Below are 25,452 nucleotides of genomic sequence, written 5' to 3'. Positions count from 1 at the left end.
CTCCTCTGAATGTTCTCACTCTTTCACCTCCACAAAAGCACAGGGCTGAGCCAGCTGCCATTCACAGGATCATGTGAGTGGAGAGCACTCTTGTGCTCACACAGGTGCCCCCAGCTCCTCGGCAGAGGCAGAGATAACTAGCCCTTTAACTCAGACTCATGGGATGGAAATTAGGAACATATATTTGCGGTGTTTGGCATTTGCTTTGACTGTTTTTTCCCCAAACTATTCATTGTATAAAACCACCTAGAAAGCAGAGCTCTCTCTGATTGAAGATGGCGAATGCTGACTGAAACAAAAAAATCATAAACATTCAGGTTTTTTTTTTCATTTATAAGACCAAATACATGTAAATGAGATTTCAATAATTAAACTTCAAACGATCATTTATAAGCTCATATCATTTCTAATGCTGACATTATTAAGGCTTTGAAGGGTGCTGAGATCTTTGGGATAGCCTGTGTGATGCACGCCAGCCCCTGGACCAAGGCAAGATGGGTTTATATATAGAATGTGTCAGTGCTTTGCATGATTATACTGAGCATTTATTGTATCCCAGGCACAATGCCAACCATTCTTGGATTATCCCATTTCATTCTCTTACCAACACTATGAGATAGATATTATTATCACTCCTATTTTATAGATGAGGAAACTGGCTCCCACAATCAGCAAACACAGAAGCTAGGATTTGAATGAGGCACAATGGTTCTAGAACCTCTTAGTCAGTAAACAATTATCACTCTACATTTGCCCAGCATTTCCCGGTCTATAAAACATGTTCAGACACACCATCTAAATGAAATGTTAAGAAGTCCTTTAATGGCAGCCTTATGAGGTAGATTGGGTAGATATAACAATCCCAACTTTATAAGTGGAGAAACTGAGACCCAGGTTAAGGGACTTGCTAAAAATTCAAAGAGTTGGGTCAGAATTGGTTCTCAAACCCATATCTTCCGTACCTAGCGTTCTTTCCCCTACAATTTGTAGGACAGGTTACGGATTGTGCCAGATGCCTTTTTTCATTTATACACAGCCATCTAAAGTAAATTGCAGTAAAGGAGAGTTCAGACTATTCTTTAGGACATGAATTCTGGATTGGTGCTTATCCTAGAGGTAAGAAACTTATTGTAAAAAGGATTCTCTACTGCTCGCCTCTTGCGATCCAACACAACTGATTCCAAGTTGCCTAAGTGGGACTTCTCCTGTCATAGTCACAGAAATGGCCATTCCAAATTTCAGGTCATCAATAACTCCTAGAGTGCTTGGGATGAGTCAGTGTATTCCTTTTTGGTTCATTCTCCCAGAAAATAAAGCGAATAATGATCCAAGCAGAGAATTTTGGGATTTTAAGGTAAAAAGAGAGTATAGAAGGATTTTTTATCTTGACAGCTTAACTTGGCAAGTTTTTTATCTTGAGACCTGAGCCTGGTGGTAAGCATTGCCTTCACTTGTGATGAGAAAGCAGCAATGGTGTTGTTTGTGGTGGAAGGTACTCTTGGGGGCCGTGGCTCAATGGAAGAAGCCAAGACCACCACCATTCATTCTATGCCTCAACGGCAGCCGTGTACTGGGATGTCAGTAATTCTCATAAAATGAAATGGTATTGAGCTATTAAAAAACACCGTAGAACAGCCATATGCCTTGATTCAATGAGTCTGGGATGGAAGCAAAATGTTCGTGGTCTTACTTTCTTTGGGATTCTGACTTCGAACTTGGGGGAAGAGCAGACAATTAAAAAGGAATAAACTGTGGCTTGAAGAATCAGAGTTGCTTATCCGCAAAGATTCCATGCCGTTGGCTTTTTAGATCTTGCCTCAGTTGTGCACATATGTGGTGAGAGCAGTTGGAATTAGTTCCACGAAGTGTCTTGCTCCAAGGAGCGAGTAATTTCAGGTACCAAAGGTTGGCTGGCTGCAGTGCAGGCAGAGGCAGAGGCTGACATTGATGGATCTCCGCAGGTCTGACTGAAGTCCAGGGAACAGCAATCTGGATTGTTTCAAGTCCCTGCTCTGGTGGTTCTTTAATCCTGCTGACTCATGGGGAGTTTTGGCCAGCTCACTGGACAGATCCTGTGCTAACCTCCTTCACTGGGGGCAGACGTGGACAAATGGTTTAACGTGCTTCTCTACCCCACCTCTAACACCTTAAAAACTCATTTGACAGGGCTCAGCTTTCCTATCAAAAGATTATTTCTTTATGTATGTGGCTCTTAAAATTTTTATTTTTCAATTCCGCTCTAGTCAGCAGCCTGGAGAGGATTAAAGAGTGCTAGAAGTTGGTAGGAGACCAGGGTTCTCATTCTTTCTCCGCCATTAATTAGCGGTCTGGCTCTGGAAAAATCTTTCTGTCTCTCTGGACTGCTGCTTTTTAAATTTGTAACATGAGAAGCCCAGTGTAGCTTCTTTCTACGGCCTGTTTTGAGTGCTCATATTCATGCATTTTTTGTTCTATTATCTTTACACGGCCAGAGAACAAAGGCAGAAAGGTTGAGATTTTGTCCCATGGCATGCTATGAGCAAAGATCAAGGCTCAGAGTCAAACATAGTGGCCTTGTTGACACTATTCAATTGTATCCAAGCTCTAGTGGTCTAGGGGGGGCTCAGGATGAAGCCCACACAGTGGGCAGCTATTTGCCATGGCCTTGCCAAAGAGAAAAGAATGACACTTGCAGAGGTATATTTTGTGGCTCTCCACGAGCTCACCTTCCTTGTTCTCTCTCCTGTCCTCGCTCCTGCTGGCAAGGGAAGCAGTGACGCTGTGGTGTGTGCATCTGGCCAGAAATGGCAAACAGTGGGTAAACAGCCCCCTCTCCCACAGCCTTTTCACAAAGAGCAAGCAAAGTAGCACTTTAGATAATGACCTAGATACTTCTCTGGAAGAGACCTGTAGTGTTTGGTTTGAAAGGCAGGCATTGAGAGCAGCACCTCCTGCAACGAGTGGTGGCTCCAGGGTTGCTATAGAAACAGGTGGAGGTTATGCAACTGTCCTTCCTCACATGCTTGGGGAACCTGTGAAGTAATTCATCCGGGCCTCCGGAAGTCTTCTTCAAACGGCACAGAGGTAACGTATTGGAGGTAACATGTGTTCATGGTTTGGAGTCAACCGAGCTGCGGTTATGCCAGGAGCTGCTGTGTCTTCCATGAGTGGCCAGGTGGGTTTATCTACCGTTCAGTCTGGATCCAGGGTCAGGTTAAGATTTTGTTTGCAAATTGACCCATTTCTGTAGACAAGCAGGGTCAAGAACATGGCAGGTATGTAGAGCCCAGCAAAGATCTACTCTGTTGAGAAGCATGTGGGCCACAGAATAGCCATCCATGGCAATGGCTCAAGCCAACCCTTAGCATCCTCTGATGGGGCTTCGTGGAGCCTCGTCCTGTGGATGGAACCTAGGGCCATGTTTCACCCTTCCCTTCCCAGCGACTACCTACCGACGTGGGATTTAAACAAAGGCTTAACTTAGTGATGAGGCTTAACTTCTGCTTGAATCTTCCTTTGGAACAATTGGTATAACAGCTATTTGTGTTTTTAGAAAGATAGTTCAGTAAACAAAATTGGGAGGCTAAATGAGATAATTGAATATGGAAAAAAATGAAGGAATGTGAAAGATTCCTTTCCTTAGCAGTGTGTTATTGCCTTGCTTTTTTCGTTTTTTTTTTTTATTTTTCGTTTTTTCATTACTGCCATTGATCTTTTGAGAGAATTTAGGTTGAAGTCACAACTCAGGGAACCTTGTCCGGCTAGTCTGTTTATCTGGGTGGGGGTCCCTGGCGATGTTGAAGAACAAAAAGCTACTGAAGTTGACCTTCCAGGGGACAGTCCATCAGAAGGCTTAAAAACATTTGTTACGATTTTCATTTTTAAATCTTCCCAGTGGTCAATCGGAACCACTGTTATGGATTTGATCGTAAATGGAAAGGATCGAGATCAGTCACTTCACCCGCTACAAAAACAAAATGTGTCAGCAAGAGTCACTGATTTAGTTAGAAGAGGATGAGCAATAAAAGTGAGATGATGAAAATAATCTGCTTTCGGGTGAAAAGAACTATCTCCCGTGAGATATTAATATTTTTCCCACTGCTGGATTTAGATGTTCATTTCAGGACAGCACCTTTGTATCAGCTTCCACGAGGTAAGACTACAGATGGGGCTGGTTCCAATTCGCTCAATGTCATCTGGCACAAAGCAAGTCACAGCCTTTTAATATTCTGTACTAATTGGTAGAATGTGAGTTGTTGCTTGATGCTGTTAGGACTTTATTCCTGTTTGCATTTCATTCCTTGCCTGTAAAGACTTTTTTTTCCCACGTGGACTCTAGATCATTTCATAAACGAATAACCGCTGGCAATACGTAAGTGCTGACATTACCAGAGTGCCTAGTGAGTCTGTGCAGTAGCATTGGGAAGGACGTGTCCCTGGAATATGGCAACAGGTGAGGGGATATTTTGGGGCAGGTGGAGCTCATGGAAACCCCCTGAGTTAGAGAGTGGCCGGTCCCACGGTGTGGCCCTCTGTTTTCTTCTGCCTCAAGGACAGTGCAATGCTGCCACCATTATTACCATTGTCGTTCCAGTCGCAGGGGTAAGATCCAACTTTCAGCCAAACTTGACTTTCTTGGTGCCTGCCCTTTCCCCCCTTAAATCTGCCTCGTCAACTGTGACTGACTCAAGAAACCAGCTTTCTTGTAAAGCAAATGAGCACAGCCCAACGGGGAATTATTTTGCATGAAATACACCGTCCCTCCCATCTCTCTTCCCGCTTCCGGTGAGTTTGCCCAACGCCCCATGCAGCTCCACTTCCTACCTCCCTTCCTACCTGCCGAGCAGTCAGGGCCCTGGTAGCCCTCTTCACAGAAGCAGAGCCCCTCCTGGCAGTGTCCTCGCCCGCTGCAGGCATTCAGACACCGCTGCTGGCTGCAGTCCTCACCCACGTAGCCCTCCTGGCAGAAACAGGTGCCATTGGTGCAGATCCCCTTCCCCGAACAGTCCCCGGGGCACCTCAGCTCGCTGCAGTCCTTGCCCGTGTAAGGCTCTTCGCAGACACATTCCCCGTCCACGCAGAGCCCCCGGGAGCTGCAGTCCGTTGGGCACCGGAGCTCTGAGCAGTCGCCCCCGCTGTACTCGCTGTCACAGATGCACTGGCCGTCCACACACACGCCCCGGCTGGAGCAGTCCAGGGGGCAGTACGGTTCAGAGCAGTTCTTGCCGAACCAGCCTTCATTGCAGATGCAGCCGCAGGACTGGAGGCTGAAGTTGCCATGGCCGCTGCAGTGAGGGATATAGTCCAGTTGTCCTGCAACGGCCAAGGAGAAGGTCAAAGGGCAGCAGCGGCACCTCGGGTAAGTGGTGCATGTTGGGGGGGTGGCAGGCAGAGACCTCCTCTCGCTCTCTGGTCAGATTAGTGTTGCTGACAGTGAAACTTCACCCAGTTTGGTACATAACCAGTTGCATAAATATTTTCCCCCAGTCTGGGTTGCCCATGCCTCGCACCATGCCGGGGGCAAGGATGAATGAGATCTGGCCCCTCATCCCCCAGGAGCTCACCTTCAGTGTGTCTTAGCTTGGGTTTCCTAGAAGTAGTCCTCGGATGAGGACTCAGGTCAAGGTGACTTATGAGAAAGTGCTCCCAGGAGAAACTGGTCAGGGAGAGAGGAAGATGAGGGAGGGAGGAGCCAAGCCACAGCCCAAGCCTGTGTGAACGGGCAGAGTCGTAGGGAGGATAACCTGGGTTTAATCCTTCAGGATGCTCCGGCCACAGGTCGGATGCAGGTCAACCTCATCATGGCTTAAGGGCTGTCCTGGGGTGGTGTAAACCCTCACGCTCTTCCCTCGTCTTCTCGGGCTGGCCAAGGAGGTTCCCTCAGACCAAGGATAGTCCGTGACAAAGACGCCCAGGGGCTGGCTGTGGGGACTGATGGAGACCCAAGGGATATAGGCTGAGTGCTGAGTCTGAGACACAGGGTCATATGTGCTACAGACCCATCTTGCTCCCTCTTCTCCCCCCCCCCCCCCCCCCATCTAACTACCTCTGCTCATTTATCACAACTCAGCACCAGGGTAACTTCTAAGGCTTCCCATAACTCCAGTCTCATTTAGTTACTGCTCGCTGTGATCTTTTTGGATTTTATGCATGTCTCTGTCCTAGCCTTTACCACACTCTAACTACAGTGGTTGATTTATCTGTCTAGCATGAATCAAATAAACTAATTAAGCAAACACAAGCCCAGTACCTGCTTGGCATGCTTCTCTGCACTTGGCTCTGGGGACAAGTAAGTTATATCCTTTTTTAATTCTGCCACTTTACGTAGCCCCATGGTCTGAAGGGACACCACACTGACATTGTTTCACACAATTCTTGCTTGTAGATTTTTCCACGTCTGCCGGGGAGCCTGAGGGGAGGCTGGTAGAATGCCCACTCAGACGCTGCCCAGAGTTCATGTCCATGAACACCTATGACTTCCCCATATTCCTCAGCTCCGCTGAAAAGGCAAAGTAGCCTGAAAGTTCTCACTGAAGAACAGGAAGAATGGGAGGTTGGACTTTCTCTTCTCATCTTCACAATTGTTTATTTACAGTCTCAGTTTTGGGGAGGCGAAAGAGGTATGGAAACCTGTGGAATATTTCACTACTCGAAAGCCTCCCCTAATCTTGGTATGTGTCTGCTACCCTCTGGACACGTGGGCCATCCAGCCCCATTAAAGGTCATCCCTGCTGCCTCCTGCTTCTTCTCTGTGAAGGCCTTGACATATCAGACCCTGTAGAGGTGAAAACTAGAACCCAAGTCAGTAAAGACAAATCCCTCTTCTCATCAAAGAATGAATGGCCTGGGTCTACGATACCTGCTGGATGAGAGGACTGAGCACGAAGGAAACTGACACAATTTCTATATATTCAGGGTCAGCTGATAACTGTTGCTTCCGTGGTGCTCACCGGCAGGCAGGCTTTCACCTGGAGAGCCCAAATCTTATACTAAATAACCCCTGCCATTCTAGCGTAATCAGCATTGTTAGGTGGGGAAGGAAGGCACGGGTTAGTTCCATAACTTGCTTAAACACCAGCTAGTAAGTAGCAGAGCCAGGGTTTGAACTCAGGGAGTCTGGCTCTGAAGATGTAATGACTTCTCCCAGAGAGGTCAAGTCAGAAATTCGTAAGTGTCTCTAGTCGGGAGTGGGTGAGGCGAGACGTAAATAAATCTCTTGGACACTCAGCCTTTGGAGGCGTGGAGTGAGCTCTGTGATTGTGTGTGAGCAGGTGTGTGTGTGTGTGTGTGTGTGTGTGTGTGTGTGCAAGTGCACCTGCATGTGTGTCTGCGGGGTGGGGGTGGGGGGGGGGGCAAAACCTCCATCTTGCCGGAGAAGACGGGGACAGGTCCTCCGAGACCTTAAAGACTATCATTGACTCAGATGGGAGAGAGGCTGCGACAGAGAGAACAGAGGACCTGCATTCTCTAGTCCCGAGGTTAACATGGATAGGTATCAGTTCAACAGCCTGAGAAAACCAAAGATGAATGAAGACAGACATCAGATTCCCCGCTCGCCACAGAAGTTGCTGCGCTGAACCGATGTACCATTACCTGACACGTCCCTCCAAAATCAGGTTAATGTATTTCAAACCGGCTGAGCAGTGGAGAGAGTCCCTGCCCCGAATCCCCTGGGGAGGGACCGCATTTAGATCACCGGGACATATGAACAGAGAGCTGCAGACGAGGGCAGTTTTCCCTCCGTGGGTGCGCCGTCCCCCCTGTGCCTCTGCTCCCCTTCGGACACCCGTGCGCCCCCAGATCCTACCTGTGGCTGCGCTTTCCGGGCAGCAGTTGCTGTTGCACTGGTCCCGCAGCACCGACACCTCCCTTTCCAGCATCTCGATCCGGCTCAGCAGCTCCTGCAGCACCCGGGCGGAGCCGGCGCACGGGCAGGCCTTTTTGGGGAGGTTGATCCTGTGGGTGAAGGTGACCTGGCTCTCGTGGTCTGAGGTCTGGCCCGTGTACTCTGTCAATGCCTCGTCTTCGGCACTCACCTCCTGCTCGGCCGAGGCCTCCAGCCCCGAGGAGCAGAGGCTGTCCAGGGGCACGTTGATGTTGTACACGTGGTTGAAGACCACCGGCCGCTCTTTGCCGGAGGCGTTGTAACTGGCAACACCTCCTTCCTCCTCCACCGCCTGTCTCTGGACCCTCTCGGTGGTGACCTCCAGCTGACACTCGGAAGGCTTGAGCAGGAAGCCCAGAAGGATCAGGTTGACCCCAATGAGCATGTTCTTCAGGACCACCGTCTCCCCGTCTACCCCCATCCTCTCGGCCAGAGCTCTGGGTTCGAGACCAGCCTACAGCTCCCAGCACCGAGCTGCGGGAATCTGCAAGAGAAACCACGGAACAAGATGACCCCTGAGAGCTGTGCCAAGCGCCACGGCTGGGCACAATTCTACAAAGCTAAAGAATAGGCAGTTAAGATTTTCCATGGGGAGGCTGGGAAGGGACAATGGCTACCAGGGTCAAAAAAAGCCCAGAGCTTTGTCGCCGAGGGGGAGGGATCTTCTGCTGAAGGACATCTTGATTTCCCAAAAGACTTATCTAGAATGTATGGGGCTGGCCCCTGTGGTGGGCAAGTGGTCCCAGCAAAGAGGACCTGTGAGGACAGCCAGACAGACTGTTCCTCCAAGGAGAGCTCAGAGCCTCTTTCACGTCTGAGTGAGAAGTAGGACAAAGGCACCGTGGAGCCTCAGGCGCATCCTCATATTTTCCCACGTGTTTATTAGCAAGGGTCCCCGCCAGCCACTTCAAAATAACTTATTAACTCCTCTAAGCTCATGTATTCAATACAAGTTGACTTTCGAATAACCAACCAGGCAGATAATATAGTTCCAGGTAATTGTGGTTGTTAATAATCCTAGGGTACATTTGTGATTATCGGGGACTGTGTGAGCCGAACTTTCTTTTAATCTTCTCATTAGTTTAGTCCCGGTGCTTTGTGACCACAGGGTGCCTTTCTTCCGAGGTCCTGTTTAAATTGCTAAAATAATGCATTAGCTCCTCTGCTGATTACCTAGTCACCAAGAACCACAGAGAACAATAAATTTACTATAATGCAAATCAGTTTTACGGAAATTATATTTCTTTTTTATTCCCTATGTAAAAGAGGAAAGAGGCTTACAAAGTTTGGTTCTAAAGGTAGTGTTAGAGCTTCTAAGAAGATTAAAGATGGAGGGACGGGGTAAGGGTGGCTCTGACTCTGAGAAGGCACAAAGGATGGCTGATGCCATCTGACTGTGCGCGGTGTCCAGACTGCACTGTGCATCCTGCACGGGATCTTCCTGGCCCGCAGGCAGCCCCACGAAGGGGCCCGGTGACTGTCCCCATCTCATAATGGAGGCAGCTCTGCCTGGAGAGGTCAGATTTGAATACGGGCCTGACTGACTCCAAAAGCTGTGATCTTGACTGCTGTGCTCCATCTCATTCCTTGAGAAGCATGTTCAATTCTCTGTTGTCTCTGCTGGAAATTGTGTTCACGCTAGGATCTTCCCAGGAATATTGAAATTAGAAAGTTTTGCTAGGGTCAGGTCCAAGGTTCCTTCCTCCGTGAAGCCTTCTCTCGCCTGTTCCCTCTTATCCCTTGCTCTGTTCCCCCAGTGAGGCAAAGTGAACCCCCGCTCTCCTCGCGGAGCCCCTCTGACAGCATTTCTCACACTAGACCTGGGTTTCCTTTGCCTGTTTCTCCCCACCTGGACTGCTAAATCCATTCCGGTCAGACCACGTCTTCTCTGCAGCGTTTGACGTGCGCCTAGGGCAGCAAAAGTGCTCAGTACGTGGCTGTTGAATGAATGAGTGGACGCATGGAAGGGTGAATAAACAGATGAATTAATAAGTAAATGACCAGTGAGCAAAGGGTTGAATCATTCTCCAAGTTATTTTATCTCCTTCTATTATCTTCAAGTTATTCACTATTCTCATCTATCCATTATTCTCAACTGAACAATGTCTGAGGGTTGATTTTGGTAGGAGTAATCTATATTAGTGACTAGTATAAAAACTATGTCTCAGGGCGCCTGGGTGGCTCAGTTGGTTAAGCGTCCAACTTCAGCTCAGGCCATGATCTCATGGTTCGTGGATTTGAGCCCCGTGTTGGGCTCTGTGCTGACAGCTCAGAGCCTGTAGCCTGCTTCAGATTCTGTGTCTTTCTCTCTCTCTGCCCCTCCCCTGCTCTCTCTCTCCCTCTCTCTCAAAAATCAATAAACATTGAAAAAAATTTTAAAACCATGTCTCATTACTCAGCCACCTTGACGTTATATATTCGACCATAACCTGTCCCTGTTTCCAGTATGAAAAGGAAGCAGAAAAGAGCTGTTAAGACTACAGGCACTGGAGCCAGACTGTCTGGGTTCACACCCAGCTCCTTTGGTTTCTAGCTGTACGTAGATCATTTAGCCTCTGTGCCTCTGTTTCTCCATCTATAAAACAGGGATTGGGGCACCTGGGTGGCTCAGTTAGTTAAGTGTCTGGCTCTTGGTTTTGGCTCAGGTCATGATCTCACGGTTCGTGAGTCTGAGCCCTGTCGGGCTCCACACTGATGGTGCAGAACCTGCTTGGGATTCTCTCTCTCTCCCTCTCTGCCCCTCCCGGGTGCTCTCTCTCTCTCTCTCTCTCTCTCTCAAAACACATAAATACACTTAAATAAAATAAAATGAGGATTATGGCAGTACCCCTCTTATGGAATTACAGTAATGGTTGAGTTATTATCTGTATAATGCTTACCTAGTACCTGGCATTCATTAAAATAATTGCTAATTATTCATTGAAATAAGTGTGGTTTGCAGACAAGTAGAATAATTGTTCTGACTCTTCCCCAATCCAAGGACTGCCCTGAAATCACTGGAACATGTGAGAAGTCTCCTCCACTCATGGACAGCAGGAAAGCCCCAACTTAGCACCCCCTTGTTCATAGAAGGGGGGAGGTCCTTGGAGTCATGTGTGAGGCGGTGCTCCGCCGGTCACATCCAAATGACCTACATCACCCTTGGGGATGGATGGAGTGACACGTCTGAACCAAATTGCCCTCATTGCTGTCAGCTCTTTCCAAGCTCTCAATTCGAGGTGCTGCTTGCTTTCCATTTCCAGGTGCTCCAGCCGGTGCCCCCCTAGAGTGCCACTTGTGCCCTCCTGTCACCCAAAGCTTCCCAGAAACACCTCTGCTACCAGTCATTGATGCTCACTCATACACTGAAGGCTGTCTCTCTTACTGAACTAGAGTTGGTCCGTCTGATCCATGTTGATGTTGCTGAATAGCTTCCCCCCCCCCCCCGCCCCCGGAAACTGTAGAATTGCCACCTAACACCCATTGCATTCAATACAGCTTTTTTTGCACACGGTAGACACTCAATAAATAAGTGAAAGAAGAGATGATGTTATAAATGGAAAGGAAGGCAAGTGACAGGAAAATGAAGATGGAAAAATGTCAGGTCCTACACTTAGATCCAAAACAACTACAAAAATATTTATGGAGAGAAAGTTTGGCTTTATGTGTGAAAAACACTTAAGATCTTAGTCAATAACCAAACTTGCTATGAGTCAGTCGACACTGTGCTATTTGCAAGTTCCAAAATCTTTTAAATTTAGGCTTAATGAGGGGCGCCTGGGTGGCGCAGTCGGTTAAGCGTCCGACTTCAGCCAGGTCACGATCTCGCGGCCCATGGGTTCGAGCCCCGCGTCAGGCTCTGGGCTGATGGCTCAGAGCCTGGAGCCTGTTTCCGATTCTGTGTCTCCCTCTCTCTCTGCCCCTCCCCCGTTCTTGCTCTGTCTCTCTCTGTCCCAAAAATAAATAAACGTTGGAAAAAAAAAATTAAAAAAAAAAAATTTAGGCTTAATGAGTTAAAATACAGAAAATAAAGGAGAAGCAAGGGGCTGTTTGGCTCTGTACTGCACTGATCACTGATCCCTTCGGGGTGGCCAGGGTGTTGAAGGGACTCAGTCTTGTCACAGGGAGGAATTTGGCATGTGGGTCCAGAGCAGTGAAGACCTGGGAAGTATACTGGTTCCTTTTTCCTTCATTTGACAGATATTTATTGAGTATCTGCCAAATGCTGCTTCCTCCATTCACAGAATTTGCATCCAAGTGTGTTTGCACGAGTGTGTGTGCGCGTGTGCATTGGGGGTGCATTGGGGGGGCGTGTGCATTGGGGGGTGATATACGGTGAAAATAATTGTGTGCAGGTATCTCTTGCTTTTTGAAAGTTTCCACTCTGGCAGTTTGCACTGGGGAAGAGTTCTGAAAAGGATTTTCGCCTTTAGGAAATAAGGCAACAAGCTAAAATAGTGTTCAGCGTTGATTGTGCAGTGAGCCGTCACAGAGGCAGAGCGCACCTCAAGCAGGGAGAGCGCCACTGCCCAGCTCCTTCCCGGAATGACGCTGGGCATCCAGGCATCAATCCGCTGGAGCTTTGGACTGTGTGGGCATCTGTGCTTTATCTCAATGTATTTCGTGCATCCGTTAGTGAGATGTGTCATAAGGTATTAGAAAAGCTTAAGAGAGGTTATTTTGGGGGTCTGGGAATGCTCGCCAATTTTTCCATATAAATTAACGGTAATTGCTTTTTCACTTTATGCCATTTCAGCTTCCAGGAGCTTTCCTAGGAAGGCTCTATTTTCAGATAGCAGGGGAACCTGTGTATCACATACAATGTATCATAGAATGCATATTATATGGTATTTAATGAATGATAATGTAAGATGCATTTGAGGTGTGTTTGTATCAGCAAGTGGTAAGACTCCACTGCTGTGGGAAAAAAGAAAAGGTGAGGGGCGAGGGAGCTAACAGGGCAGGAGAAATCATGCTGATATTACAGGGCATGGTCAGGGAAGGCTTCTCTGAGATGGTGACAGCTGAGCAGAGACCTCAAAGAAGTGGAGTGGTGAGCCACATGAATGGCTGAGGAACAGCATTCCAGACACAGGGAACAGCGAGTGTGAGGGCCCTGAGGCTGGAGCTGGACCAGTGAGTCTGAGTGACAGTGAGATTGTGGCCAAGTGAAGAAGGAAGGAGCAGAGGTGAGGAGGTGAGGTCCGAGAAGTAGTGGGGGCCAGATATGACCTTGTAAACCACTATTAGGGCTCTGGCTTTTTACTGGGGCTATAGGGTCACTCTTCTAAAATTCCTCCCCAACCAAACACTTCTTGTGACCTGGTCCCTATCCTTGAGAAACTCTCAGCCTTGTGGAGAAGATGGAAACACAAAACAGTGTAATATCATCATTACCACGACGAGCAAATACACAGAACGCCCAGAGGAGGCTGCAGGTAATACAAGCCAGTCAGGGGTAGCAGGGACAGCTACGCAGAAGGGGTAGCATAATTGTCAGCTCCCTTTGCCAAGTATTTCTGGCCTGGCTTTCCAGACACGTGGTAGGACTACATTTTCTGGCCTCCTTTTGGCTTGGTGTGGCCAGGCCACTAGAACTGACACCTGAGCTCTGAGGAAGTGAAGCGTGTCACTTCCGGGTTAGTGCATTCATTGCTGGTGGCTGACGAGAGACCCTCCAGAGCTCTCCCTCTCGCCTAGTGGCTGTCAGCGTTCGAGACGGTGGCTGTTTTCTCAGTCTGGGTCCCCTCAGTGACTACAACACACACAGTGCCCCTGCTGACCCGGAGTGGATGGGCAGTAGGTGAGACAGAAATAAGCTTCTGGCTTTGAGGCACAGATTTTGGTACTGGTTTTTCCAGCAGCGTAATAGCCCATCAGGAGACGATACAAAACTAGATTTTAATGGATTACTCTTCCGGTAGAGAAAGCAGAAGCTTGTCACACACAAAAAGACATTGCGTTTCCTAAAACTCTAATATGTACAAGAACGTGAATGTTCTTGCTCAGTGGACGTAAGTATTTGAAAGGCTGTTGAATGCTGAAAGTTTGGACTTTTTTTTTTAATGTTTATTTTTGAGAGAGAGCAAGCAGGGGAGAGGCAGAGAGGGAGGGAGACACAGAATCCGAAGCAGGCTCCAGGCTCTGAGCTGTCAGCACAGAGCCCGATGCGGGGCTCAAACCCACGAACCGTGAGATCATGACCCGAGCTGAAGTCGGATGCTTAACCAACTGAGCCACCCAGGTGCCCCAGGTTTGGACTTTTGTATGGCAAAAGGTCCGAGGGAAGTAGTTTCCGTCAACTGGGGTAATCTACAAGGAAACAGATTTGGGCTCCATATAAAGAATAATTTTTCTAACCATCAGAACTACTGAGCTGTCATTATGGGTAGTGAGTTCCCTGTCACTGGAGGTATTTAGGCACAAGCCAAAAGACTACTTAATGAGAATGCTGAAGATGGACTTTCAAGCATCACATGAGAGGGTGAACTAAAATGAACATTACGATCTTCTCTTTGCCGCTACTTTATGAATTCATGGTCTCATGTGGCTTTGAGGCATCTACTCACTATAAAACTATACTTGTTTCTTAGGGATGCGGTCACAGATCACCACAACTGACTAACTCAAAACTATAGAACTTTATTGTGTTGCGGTTCTGGAGACTGGAGGAAGTCCAAAATCAAGGTATCATCATGACTGGCTCCTTCTGAGGGCTCTGAGGGAACATCTCTCCCATGCCTCTGTCCTCACTTCCGGTGATGGCTGGTAGTCCTTGGCATTCTCGGGTTTGATTAGATGGGTCACTCCAATCTCTGCCTCCATTGTCACATTGTCTTCTCCTCTGTGTCTCACGTGATCATCATCAGTCATACTGTATTAGGAGCCCATCGCTCCAGTATGACCCCATCTTAACTACGTCTGCATGACTCTATTTCCAAATAAGGTCACATTCTGAGGTACTGGGGGTTAGAACTTTACCATACATTCTTTGTAGGACGCCATTCAATCTATAACAAAAGCAACAGCTAATTGGGCATGTCCCAGGCGCCAAGCTAAGCATTTTTCTTATATTGTTGTATCCATTCCGGACAATAATCCTATAAACAAGGGAGGGGTGAGGTTTAGGAGGCAAGATATTTAGCAACAGGCATGGCTCGGGCAACAGCCAACCAGAAAGAGGCATCCATCCATCAGACCTCTGTAAACAACCAGCAGGGCCTTGTGGTGATTTTGCTAACATGCTTGGTCCTCTTTCTTTCCATTATCTGAGACGAGGAAATGAGCTTCAGGAAAGGCCAAGGAATTTGGCCAAGATTGCACGGCTAATGAGCAGAGGAGCCAAGACTGAACCAGATCTTGCTGACCATCGTCTGTATTCCTAACTACTGTCTTCAGCCAGCTTTAATTAGTGGCCACACACCATTCTCATGAAGAGACTCAGAGTTCTTAAAATCAACACTTTCCTCTCCTGGGATCATCTTTAGGACGTCCTGACAGCGATGACTTTTAGCTTAATGTTTTCTCCACCACTGCAGGCAGCTACCCCAGAAATTGCTTTAGTCTCTCCCACTGGAGGGAAGTCTTGTCTGATGGCTCTTTACTCACAAGTGCCCAGCCTCGACCATGTCCCAAAGAATCAAGAACAATTCTGAACCAGTAAGCCTTGATCTTAGAGGAGCTGGGGGACATTTAAAAACGTGTGCTTTCTGAGTGGTTACAGAGATCGGGGCCTGCACAGGCTCCCACCGGCGTGCTGCCCACACGGCTCAGCCCCAAGTACACCACAGGCCACAGCACAGGCCTGTCTGCTTCTCTCTTGTATCTGCACTTCTGTGTGGCTGCTGTGGCTGCTCTGGGGCAGGCAGAGACAGAGTGTGGACTGAATGGCAGGAGGGGCTCCATTTTTCTCCCTTCATCTGACGTTGCTGAGGGAGAAGGGGAGTGAAGCAGACGTTCGTTTAATGCTGACTGAATAAATGCGCCCTCAGTTCTGCTAAGCTCATGTCACTTAATTACTTCCAAGCGGCTTTTCTTTCTTGCGTCCCTGAAGCCTCCCCTTCTGGCCTCATTCTCTACCTCCGCCTCCTACCCCAACAAAGAATATTGACTGTTTTGCACGCGGTCTCTCTCTGTGGCGCTTTTCGGTGACGCTGGTAGGCAAGGCCTAATCCCAGGGCGTATCCAGGAGCGCCACATTTGGTAGGCTTGTCTCCTTCAGAGGGGCCCCACCTGCTCTGAGACCCACGACCTGGCTTTGGTGGTTTCACCTGTAAGCTAGACGCAGAATCTGTGACCAAAGGCGACCCGGGCCGGAGGGGATCAGAGGAGCCTCCCTGCGCCCTCGTGGTCTTCCCCCCTCTCCGATGACTCCTCCAACTACAGTTAATAAGACTCCAGGACGAGGGTCAGCATGGGCCAGTGAAAGTGGGAACGCTGGGGGGTAGGGGAAGCAGGAGGGAAAAGCAGAGGAGATGGAGAAGGAAAAATGGACACACGCCAGGCCGGCGAGAGGACCAGACGAGACTCCTACAGGCAGAGTGAGCATAGGTAACCCTGAGGGACAGTGAGCACACCCAGGCCTCGGTGACACGCCAGCAGTTGTGAGCAAGACAGATAGCTAATGACCCTCCAAACGAGAGTGCAATAGAGTTGCGGTAATTCGGCAGATTGATACTCAGGAAATCCGTGCAGGGCCATTGATTCATTTCCTCTACCCCGCTTCCTTATCAATGTAATTATCGGGGCCGGCACCAGAGGTGTCTCTGGGTAATTTGTAAGAGGCGGAGAGCAGGCCGGTCCTCCAGGCGAGCTGGTGCCCTGTTTACCAGGTGCCCACTGCTCTCCCGAGGCCCCCGCGGGCACGGCCGGGGTCACCTGGCTCGGCTGGAGCTCTTGCCCCAGATAAAGTCGTTCTCCGGTGGCTTTTCTTTCCCTTGGCCACCTCCACAGGCCCTCTCCTGGCTCTGTCTGTTCACCTTGAAGAGCTTTGCGCCGGTGATGGAAAAGCATGCCCAGAGAAGGGAGAGGAGACCTGGCTTCCAGAAGGTGGGGGTGGGGGTGGGGGACCAGGAGACGAGGCACTAGTCACTCAAAATGAAGCTATGCCTTTGGGGTTTTCTTTTTCTTGTTTTGCTCCCCTAGACTCAGGAGACACAGGAGATGAAGACGGGCAGAAATTCCTCAGGAAACACAACAACAGGAGATGGGAGAGAAAAAGTGAGCGTGTAGGTTGTTGGGCTGGGAAGGAGAGGTGATCCCCAGGGGTGGGTGGCCACAGCCCTGTTTGGATCGTCTAGTTCCTGCCAGCCTCAGTCCCCGCTCTGTCCCTAGGGGCGATTTATAAACCAGAACTGTATCTGTGGAAAAATGACACTCTTTTTTGTGCCTTTTTTTTTTTTTTTTTTTTTTTTTTTTTAGTAAGAATTAGTTTAAAAATAGTTCCCTCCCTGCCGTTGGGATGCTCTGTCACTCGGAGAAAGAGGGTAATTATGAAAGAGGAGGGTGTAATGTGATTACAGCCGGCCCCATTGTGTCAGCGGTGGCGCGGTCCAGGCTGCCGGGAGGGCTCAGCCCGCCGTCTCCCTCAGCCCTGGGCTTTTATTGGGCCTGTCAGATTTCCGAAAAGAACCCGAGGGCAGAAACCTCCCCGCAGACAGGGCCCGTGGCTGGCCCAGAGCTGTCAGCAAGGACGCGGAGTGGCGCGGGAGGGCACACGGGGCCAGGCCCCGGCAACCCTCCCACCAGGCCCGGCCACTGCCCGGGCCCGAACAGCGTCCACCTTGCTGGGCCCCGCGTGAGAATCCGCAGGAAGGGTCTGCGGTTCAGAATCCGATGGAGCCACATTCACTTTTCGTCGCAAATGGTCAGCCCAGTATGTGGTTCTGTGTCAGTGTGGATTAGAGAAACCACAGTGGCAGGGACGGATGGGCAATCTGGCTTCTGGTCCCCACCCCCGGCTCCGTCTGGCGCCACCTCTGAGAGCTCTCTCTGGCCAGACCTCTCAAAGAAATGCCTTTTTCATCTGAAATACGGGGGTCTCGAATATCAGTCATGGGAATGATACCCAGCGAGTCATAAAAATCTCATGATCGGAAGTGAGTGTGAGGTCAACCTCGTTTTGAATTTCCACTTTACAATGCAGTCGGTAAGGCTGGACAAGCTTTACGGCGGAGGGCACCGATTTCCTTATGCGCAGGGACAACCGACAGTCTGCCTTCCAGGCCTGCCCATGATTTTTGGTAAATGAAGATTCCATTTAGGTAAGAATGGATCCAATTTTCATAGACCCCAGATGATTCTGTAGGGTATCTGAATGTATTTTAAAATATCATATATTCAGGGGCGCCTGGGTGGCTCAGTCGGTTAAGCGTCCGACTTCAGCTCAGGTCATGATCTCATGGTTCAAGCCCCGCGTCGGGCTCTGTGCTGACAGCTCAGAGCCTGGAGCCTGTTTCAGATTCTGTGTCTCCCTCTCTCTCTGCCCCTCCCCCACTTGCACTCTGTCTCTCTGTGTCTCAAAAATAAATAAACATTAAAAAAAATTTTTTTAACAAAAATATCATATATTCATAATAATGTATGTAATATGTTAATAGACTATAATGTATTAATATGTGCAAAGTTAACTAGTACATTAATAATATATTATAGCACCTGTAGAATATATGAAAATATATACCATAATATATTAATGATATAATCTATTACATGTTGACATATACTATGATTAACATATATTAATTATTATATAGTAATAATATTAATATAATGTAACAAAAAAATATAGTATAGTATAATACAATTTATATTTATATTTATTTTTTAGTATAGTCCCATTTGATCCTCACAAGGGTCCATGGGATTATTCCCATTTTACAGATGAAGCTAGAGTACGGAAGTGATTTGCCCAACTACATGAAGAAAGTTAGAGCCGAGCTAAATCCTCAGTCATATTTCCAGACTCTCAGTTCAGTTGTGGATGCCTTAGCCCCCCTTCATCACCCGCCTCTATCCTTTGGAAGTAGGTTGGACATAAATAATAAATTCCTCATTAGTTTCCACCCTTTTGGTCACAAATTCTTCCAAGAGTCTGACCTTTTGCTATCATTAATATCTATTTTTCGTCTGTGTTTCCTGAGCTGAGAGAACACCATGCCACCATTTGCTATTCAATTATTCTTCTTGAAGAGTCATCAGTATTACTTTTCATCTTCCTCTTTTTTACATTTAAAAAAATGCAAAGAAAATTCCCTTGTAAGAAGGACCGCCCGTCAAACTGCATCCCAAATCAATGGCTTCTATCTCCTGCCTGGGATACCCCATAGAACAGAGAGAGAAATTGGTTTGGAATATGTGTGTGTGTGTGTGTGTGTGTGTGTGTGTGTGTGTGTGTATTCTCTGCCCTCACGGGGCTCACAATCCAGTTAGAAGAGTAGACATATACACATGATACCAAAAGAAAAAGTGACGCAGTCCATTTTTATTATTACACTCAAGGTCCTCGTGCCAAGTTTAACAGGTGTCTTGAGCAGTGAATGGAGCTGGCTGTGGGAGCAGTGGCCAGAGAAGCCTTCCTGAAGCTGTGGTCCCAGTTCAGATGGAGGCAAGAGGGTGGAAAGGTGCACAGGAGTTGCAGAGGGCAGGTAGGGAGAGGGGGAAGGGGGCAGAGGGCACAGCAGAAGCAGAGTTTATTAGAGCCTCAGGGCCAAAGGCAAGGTAGTTCTGCCTCTGAAGAGACCACGTTCAGTCTTTACAAAGACTTAAAATCAATTAAAGCTAGACTATGGAAACAACACATACATGACTGTGGGTACTTCTGAGATAAGGGATCTGGCCATGTCTTCTCATTGATTCTAGGGCTTGATGTCCAAGGACCAGTGGGTCCAGGAGGCCAACTCTGGGCCATGCCAATTTATAAATGTGTGTTCCGAACTTCTAATTAATTATAACTGTAAATGTAGGAATTATTTGCTTGATCCTAGGGCATTGAAACCTTTTAGAAAATAAACAAATCTTAGGAGTAGTCACCTGCAAAAATCATGTTCACTCACATCCAGAATACTAGATAATTCATCCGCTCTAAAAATGTCTAATGACAGATTCAAATATCAAATTCATGCTGTTTCCAATTATATGGCATAACTATGTCAGAGTTGGTCCTTCCAGCAGGAACCAAATAATTGCTTTCATATCGGATATTCATTAATTTCTTCAGATGGCCTGTATATTGGAGGTGGCAACTTATAAAAGTTCAGCTCTGGAGGTCTAAAGGAGTTATTTCCTTCATTGTGTAAATTATGCCTTTTAGAGCATGAAATAGCACCAGCCTGACCCAAAGACGACACACAGGTGAATTATATTTTCTAGAGCATGAAATAACATCCTTATCTGTTCCTCGAAGTTCGAGGAAGTTCTCAGAGTACTGGTATACGTAACACAACTGGCTTAATTACCTTCAGTTACATGTTGATTGCATGCCAGCCGCTGGGCTGGGTTCCATCTGAGACGCCAGGGACGAGCTAGTGAACTCTCAGGTAACTCTCTGGGTAACTGGGAGGGAGGTCTTCAGAAACTGAGAATAAACAGCAGACCACGATGAGTGCCATCTCAGAAGTCTGGGGAAATATTCTTTAGGGAGCCCAGCAGAAGGAAGCATTTCAACCGCAAGACTCTCTAGAGAAAGCTCAATGGGGAGGGTGGCCTTTGAGCTGGTTCTTGAAGAATGAGAAAGATTTTGAAGGGAGGAGACAGAGGGAAAGGCAGTTGTGGTGAGTGAGGGGTAGAGAATAAGGAAGATCCTCCTTGAGGAGGGGCCCTGTCCCCAGGGTGGTGGCACCCGGGTGTTCGCGTGAGTTTACGGACGAGGGTGCCAAGTTGTCTCAGAGCCTTGACTGGCATCTTTAGAAACATGCTCTGTCCTCTGCGGGCCTGTTGAACCATCAGTGTGTTTTAAGCGGGACACGATGTGATTAAGAAACCCTTTGACATCTGCTGCTGCAATTGGAGCCTAAGATGAATACTAATCCGAAAACCTCAGAAGGTGGTTCGCTTGTCGTTTATCTTATTTTGCAGTTATTCAGTCAGTGAGGCTCCGATTAGCTCTCCTCATTACTTTAGAGAGTGGTTTTTCAGGGTACATAATTTCTTACATTCCTTTTCTCTCACTCTGTCTTGACAAAGTGCGTTTTGCTCTCCATTAAGTTATACGGCATCATCTTTGTTCATTGTTGTTACGAGGAGGCTCCCGTCGAATTCCAATGTTGTTTTATTAACTGCTAAATTCAGGATATGTATTGCAAAATATTGGGCTTTTACATGTTTTCGATCTGAATAAAAAAAAAAAAAAAGAATCGACCATTTGGCCCCAAGCGGCCGCCTTTCTGACAAATTAAGAATGTGGTCGCCGCCGAGTAGGCTCCGAGCGGGGCCGGGGCCACTGAGGCTTGGGGAGTGAGCCAAGCGTGTTTTGAGGGTTCCCGGAGTCCATGGGTGATCCGTACGGGGTGCAAAGAAGTACAAAAAAGCCCACTGGGGATGCACAGTGTCTCCGGTGGGTTGGGGTTTATGCCCGCAATAACGCGTGCCTGGTGTCCTGTCCCTTCGATGCGAGCTCTCCTTCCGCCCGGACGGGACAGGGGCCTCCGTGCGCACCGCCAGGGGGCTCACTCCCTGTGTCCGCAACGCGGCTCTGCGGCACCTCCGTCTTCCTGTCCACACCCTCTCCCCCGCCATCTGTCTCAGCCGAAGTGGGGGGGCCCAGTAGTTCAGCGGCGGCTCCAGTCAGGAGGAGAGCGGGTCCCGGCTTCCACCGGGGAGGTCGCTCAGGCCGGCTGTGTCCCTCAGCTCAAGGGCGTTGTTCCTCTCAAGGTGACCTTCTCTACATGACTGAGTCTCTTTCTGGGTTCTAGTAACCTGTCTGCTAACTCCCCTCACGTCCTTTGGGCCTTAGGGATGGTAACGGCTCAGTTTCTACTGAGCCCAGAGGTCTGGATCCAGTGTCCTCACTGAGCACGGCCTTCCTATGTTCATCCCTGCAGGTACCCGCAGAGACCGGGCTGCCCCCGGGGACAGCAGTTTACCCCCAGTCTTTCCTCCTGTCCCCAGCTCTGCTTAAAATTTACCTGTCCTCTGGGCCTCGTTCCCTCAGTAGTCAAATGCCAAAGTAATACAAGAGACAGTATTGGCAATAAATTAACACCTTCGGAAAACCTATTTGGAGACAGGTAGGCCTTAGACCGTAAATAACAGTGACATTTTTCATTTTAACAACAGCCTCATCTAACCTAACAGTGGACATGGTTCAGCGTGGTTTCATGCAGTAACAGAGAATAAGATTCATTGCCTGTAAAAGGTTTCAACATCTTTCCTCGCATTGATCTTTCTACCTTTCCCCGCTTGAAAAGCACTGAAGTGAGCCAGCGTGCCAGAACACCTGGTGTTTGCAGGGCTCATTATGGTTCACAAAATGTATAATCTTGGTTCCTCCTTCTGCGAATTTTGTTAAGTATATAAGGTAGGTATGTTGACCCACTTTACAGATGAGTAAACTGAGGCTTATGCCTGTAAATGACATGTTTTAAAGCTGGTATTAAAGAAATTGAGTATTCTGAGGGTGACCTCTGCTACATTTGAGAAATTTAGGGGGTCAAAAGGAATCTGGCTCACATCTCCTTGGGTTTATTTTTGTCACAGGGAAACTGAAGAAATACAGTGACACTAAAAAATAATAATAATAAAGGCACAGGTTTATTGATTTCTCAGCAAGAAATATGTTCTATTAATTAAAAAAAAAGTTTCAGCCTTCTACTTTCTCTATGCTTTGGTCACTGACAGGTGCTTCCATGAGCAGTTGGCTGGGGGCGAGGCAGGGGGCTCACCAACATTGACTGTCAGCTGCGGGTCTGGAGATGGAGTGGGGTCTGACAACCAAGGCCCTCAGTTGGTCAGTGCACAGGGAACTTTCTGTTTCTCTCTGTGGATTTACTCAACAGCTCCCCTCTACTCAAGGGCTGGAGGACTGTACTCCCAAGAGGCTCTCAGATTTCCCTAAGAACAGATCAAGACTGGATCCTTTCTTTGGAGTTTGGAGTAGGAAAACGTATCCCTTTGATCCTAGTTTGCGTTATCAAATAGGATTCCTGCAGCGAAATCATTATAAGAGTACCCCCTGCGGAGGAAGACACCAGCTGATTCACTGAACGGGAAGCCTGAAGCAGGAATGATTTCCCGAGCCAGCGCTGAGAATTTTCCATGACTTATCCATCAGGAGCTATGTTTGAGGATAATTATGAGGTAGGCAGTGACATGCCCTCATCCTGGTCTGGAAGATTATACATTCATTAGTCCAGACCCACCAATGTCTCTAGAATGGTCCAAACTGTTGATCTGCAAGACGAGTCCATAGGAATCGATTAACGATAGATATTTATTGCCTTTCTCCGAAATAGCAAAATCTCTGGGCTTTTCCTAGAAGATTGGAGACGTGGTTGGGTTTGTCAAAATCTGCTGCATTTGATTAGGCAGGGAGGCTCCCCGCCACCTTCAGCGAGCTGGTCACATGTACCTACATGACCCCACCGCAGGATGATTGCAGGACTGCGCTTTGAGGGAAACGGAGAGTTTCTCGGGCTGACGCACATGCATTCCACACACGTGCCAGGTACTCTTCTAAGGCTTTTGCATATTAACTCCTTTAATCCTTACAGCAACCTTACAAGCTACTAGGATTGTCCCCATTTTACAGGTGAGGAGATTGAGTCACAGGGAGGTTAAATGGCTTGTCTAAAATCACAAAGCCTTTAAGTGAGGGCACCAAGACTGAGACTTGCTGAATGCCAAGGGATGTAACCAGCGGACCGGGAAGCCTTCATGCAAGAAAGAATTTGCAACAATGATCTCTCTCTGAGCTCAAGTAGCATGTGTTACTACTACACTTAACATGGTAGTTATTTGGAGAGTCGTTTCCTCCCCGCTGCAAACAGAGAGCCCACAGGGCAGATCTATCATCTAGCTATCTATCGTCCCAGCATATACTACTGAAATCTAGGGGTTCTTTATCTAAATGTGTACATCCATACACACCTGATGTGGTTCCGGCCAGCCTGCCTACTGAGGGGTCCACATTTCCCCACAAACTGGCTTTTCCTGTTCCCAAAGTTTCTCAAGTTTTCCAATGGGCTGTTATTCCCAAGAACTGCTGCCCGGAGTGTGTGAGGTGACACTGAGGGGCCTGGGGACACACTGTTCCTCTAGCTGTTGGCACAGTTTATTGTTAGGGTAATAAATGTCCTGCCCATCGTTTCCCAGGCTCTCTCACTGATAGCTTCAGGATGATTCGTCTTCCCCCCTCACTTCTCTTTTGATTACTGCTGCCTGTCACATTGTTCCCTATTATTGACCTTGGTACCTGTCAGACCACTCACACCCCCAATTGTCTTTGTGTGCTGCTTGTCCGTCTTCGCTGAAAAGCTGGTTTCTCTGATTACGCAGGCCCTGTCAGTCGCATGGATTTATTTGATTCTTCTCAGGGATGAAGGAGTGATTTGTGGCCTTCTATGTCCTTGGACCTGATGCAGGTGGTTGGCTGTGAGCCGGGTCATAGATGGTCCCCTCCAGGTCATAGATGGGCCCAGGGCCAGGTCCCACCTCAGGGAGACTTTAGAGTGGGATCATTGCCTGGTGGGCAGGGCACCTGCCTTGAAGACACATTTCTCTCTGTGTCTCCTGCCACTTCCAGTCACTGGCTTTATGCGGTTGAGCGGGTCATGTGACAGCTCTGAGTCTCAGTTTCCTCATCTGTGAAGGGGGAATTATTAATTTTTTTAATTCTTTTTTTAGTTTATTTATTTATTTTGAGAGAGAGAGAGAGAGAGCTAGTGGGGGAAGGGCAGAGAGAGAAGGGGGGAGAGAGAGAGAGAATCCAGAGCAGGCTTCTCACTGTCCGCACAGAGCCCACTGTGGAGCTCGAGCCCACGAACTGTGAGATCAGGGCCTGAGCCGAAGTCGGAGGCTCAACCGACTGAGCCACCCAAGCACCCCAAGTATTCTTGACTCAAGATCTTAGCAAAGGGCTTGTTAAGCCCACAGCAACATCCTCAGACCTGAGCCTGGAGGGCTGCTTGTACTACTTGGTGTAAGAGTGACTCTCAAGTCTCTCTAAGGGAGTGAGAATCCATCCTCCCTGAACCCGCGGTGATGTTGGTAGTTGAAACATGCCCAGAGGCCTCTGGTTTGAGTCACCATCGAGAGTCTTTGAGTTGGTCTTCCCTGCGTGGTCTAGGTACCCGAAGCACACTTTCTGTCTTAGCCGGCAGCCTCTGTCTTCTGCTCAAACTTGGCCGCTTCCCCGCTCCCTCTGATGGAACCTGGCTGGTGCGGAGGGGTGCGTGGGAACCCAGGGACTTCCATCCCCCACCTGTCGTGTCTGCTCTGTCCCCTGCTCAAGTCATTCCCACCCCTGCTGAAACTTCTCTTCTCCAGACCTCAGGTCCACCTGCCTGAGGGTCAGCTGTTCAGACTAGTCAGAAATCACAGGGCCGGGCGAGGAGCAGACCCTTCTCTCCCACAGGCCTCTCTCTAGCAGACTTGGTTTGTTAATTCTGATCGGG

The 25,452-nt window shown here is 48.3% G+C and overlaps 1 protein-coding gene across 2 annotated transcripts in view; it reads right to left on the bottom strand.

Annotated features, from left to right (window-relative positions):
* Positions 1-25,452, bottom strand: part of TNR (tenascin R) — a 409,362-nt gene that overhangs the window by 75,961 nt on the left and 307,949 nt on the right. The window contains exons 3-4 of one of the 2 annotated variants that reach the window (XM_025920987.2): positions 7,787-8,348; positions 4,816-5,292 (exon numbers count right to left, since the gene is read on the bottom strand). In XM_025920987.2, coding sequence (XP_025776772.1) covers positions 4,816-5,292; positions 7,787-8,285 — 976 coding nt within the window. In that variant the 5' untranslated portion in view covers positions 8,286-8,348. Of the gene's footprint in view, positions 1-4,815; positions 5,293-7,786; positions 8,349-25,452 lie in introns of those variants that run through there. The other variant, XM_025920988.2, reaches the window with a different exon arrangement.

This window comes from Puma concolor, chromosome E4, assembly GCF_028749965.1.
Source record: "Puma concolor isolate L17-30 chromosome E4, mPumCon1.1.hap2, whole genome shotgun sequence".
Lineage (NCBI taxonomy): Eukaryota > Metazoa > Chordata > Mammalia > Carnivora > Felidae > Puma > Puma concolor.
This window is presented reverse-complemented; position numbering and strand designations above follow the sequence as displayed.